General features: G+C 44.6%; 1 protein-coding gene across 1 annotated transcript; it reads right to left on the reverse strand.

The window, feature by feature from the left end:
- Positions 1-1,266: 1,266 nt before the first annotated feature.
- Positions 1,267-2,385, reverse strand: htr1fb (5-hydroxytryptamine (serotonin) receptor 1Fb). Its single transcript, XM_036563561.1, has one exon. It carries the CDS (start codon positions 2,383-2,385, stop codon positions 1,270-1,272), a length of 1,116 nt encoding a protein of 371 aa, XP_036419454.1. The 3' UTR covers positions 1,267-1,269.
- Between the last annotated feature and the right edge of the window lie 291 nt (positions 2,386-2,676).

The raw sequence follows: 2,676 nt of genomic DNA on the forward strand, positions 1-2,676 counted from the left end.
ACCAGCCCATTCAGGCCTTCATTAAGACTTAATGTGGTTTAGAACAGTGGTTCTCAAACTGGTCCTCAGGGCCCCCGAGACGATCCCCATTTTCCTTATGCATAGTGAGTTAGGTTGGAGCACAAATATGGATTCCTGGTGACCCTGATGACTGGTTTGAGAACACAGCATGATTTACTGTGAGCTATAAAACTGAACGAAACTTCACCATGTAGATTAACACCGCTGCTGTGCCGAGTTATGACTCAACAACAGACATCCTGAACATAAACTAGAACCCACATGATGTACGTAAAAGTAAAGTCGGATTTGATGGGGGAGCGTCAAAATTCGGCACAACACCCTTTGTCTAAAATGGCTGCCCACTGCGTTCAGCCACGTTTTGTTAATTTTTATAGTTCATAATAGCAGGTTGGGAAGTTTTATGAATGTATTTACAGAAAGGTTTGGGTGACTATTGAATTCTGGTGTTCGTTAGCTACATTAGCCTCATAGCTCCAGTGCTTAGCTAAAGAAACAAAATTTGGACACCAAACATGTCTCAGCTGATTGACCACATTTGGAGTAATTGGAAAATTGTGTAAACTTGATTTTTTGCCGAACCACGCCTTTAAGAGAGTTGCATCTCATCCATGTCCAAGTGTCCAAAAGAGTACATTAGTGAAAAGAATGGCTCAGTTCCTCTCTTCTATTGGTCTAGAGTTACAATACTGACCAGTCATGGACATCTGCCCGCTCATGTACACAGGATTTGGCAGTCAGTTCTCCAAGTGTGTTGAGCTGCCTTATAATGTTCCTTGAGCAACAGTTCAAAATTATGTGGTGGCTGGTTTAACAAGTTTGCTTTCATGCACCCAGACTAGCTGACACAATATTACAGTGGAGATTCATCAAGACAGCTGTGAATTGGTGCCAAAACTGGTGAAATAATAGCTCCAAAAAAGGGTAATTTTTTTAAGGATGGTCAAATTCCTTAGAATTACTCAAATCATGTATATCAGTACTCCAAGAAGGGTTGAACTGTTCCATAGACTAAAAGCAGTTCAACTCCTTAGTATTCATTTATTTATTAATTGATGCACTTCTGTTTTTCTACCCTCTGCAGCACTGATTGTGAATCATATGAGCTGAGAAAATTCCATTTTACGTCCCTGAGTCCCCAGCCTGACCTCAAAAATAAAACTTTATTTTTACCAAAGTCTCTATTGGAAATGATTTCCCTGGGTATCCATCAATGTCACACCCAAAAATGACAGTGTTCCACACGCTTCACCGGTAGTTTGTACAACACAGCGGGAGAAGTTTCTGGAAGGCTTTTTTGAAGTCCTCGTTGAAGATGGTGTATATAAGTGGGTTGATGAGTGAATTCAGGTAGCCCAGCCAGGTCAGGAAGTCTGCAAGAACGGCTGAGATGCTACAAGAAGGGCAGGTGTTTACGATGACCTCCTTGAGAAAGAAAGGCAGCCAGCAGATTACGAAGGCCCCGAGGATGAGGCCCAGCGTCAAAGCTGCACGTCTCTCCCTGGCCCCAGGGGCCCTGCGGTTCCTGACCATCCGCCCTGTGTTGGGCGCAATCCTGACTCTGTCTCCATCCGTAGACGGGTCAGAAAAAGACTTTTCGGTGGGGCTGAGCGTGTCTGGACTGAGAGGAGCCTCTCTTTCCGAACTCAACATGACGCTGCTGACTGTTTGCTGCACCAAACGGCTGCTTCCTCTTCGGTTACGGAGTGTCTGGGCCGCCCGGTAGATCTTGTAGTAGAGCACCAGGATGAGGGTGAGGGGGATGTAGAAAGCACCAAATGTGGAGTAGACTGTGAAGGCAACATGGTCATGCTCTATCAAACAGTCCATAACCCCAACTCCATTACCACCACCTTCTTCTCTTATATTGGGAAATTTCCTCCACATGAGCGGAGGAAGTGAAACAAGTACAGAAAGCACCCAAAGGACCACGATAGTTGTGACAGCACGTCTGGACGTGCGCTTCTGAGAGTAGGCCACGGCATCAGTGATGGCACGGTAACGGTCATGGGCAATGGCAGCCAGATGTAGGATGGAACAAGTACAGCAGGTAACGTCCACGCCCAGCCACAGGTGGCACACGATTGGCCCCAGCACCCAAGCCTCCTCTGCTATGTAGATGATGCTGACCGGCATTACCAGCACAGCCACCAGAAGGTCAGTCACGGCCAAGGAGCAGATCAAGTAGTTGGCTGGCTGGTGGAGCTTGCGGGTGACCAAGATAGCGGTGATCACCAGGGAGTTGATGATGGTGGTGACCACAGCCAAAACTGAGAGCATCAGGGAGAGCAGGACTTTACCAGGGCTGATCCGGCCAACCAGAACATCAGAGAGTTCCACAGAGGAGCAGTTCAGGAGATCCATGTTGTTTTAAAATGAAATTTGACTGGTGTATGAAATCTGAAAAGGAATTAAAATAAATAAATATAAGCATAAACAAATAAATAATGCAAATCACTATGACTGGAGGATTTTTAGTACAGACATAAAAGAGATAAAATGCAATGCAATTAGATTTTCTAATCTAATGTCAATTTTCTGGACAAAAAAACAGGATTAACCTTAGAAAATGTTTCAAAAAGCAAATACACAAGGCAATATCTGTGAAGCATTATTTTGTAATAACAGACATATCCTCAAAGGATTTGCTTAATG

The sequence above is a fragment of the Colossoma macropomum genome, unplaced genomic scaffold (assembly GCF_904425465.1).
Source record: "Colossoma macropomum unplaced genomic scaffold, Colossoma_macropomum, whole genome shotgun sequence".
Taxonomy (NCBI): domain Eukaryota; kingdom Metazoa; phylum Chordata; class Actinopteri; order Characiformes; family Serrasalmidae; genus Colossoma; species Colossoma macropomum.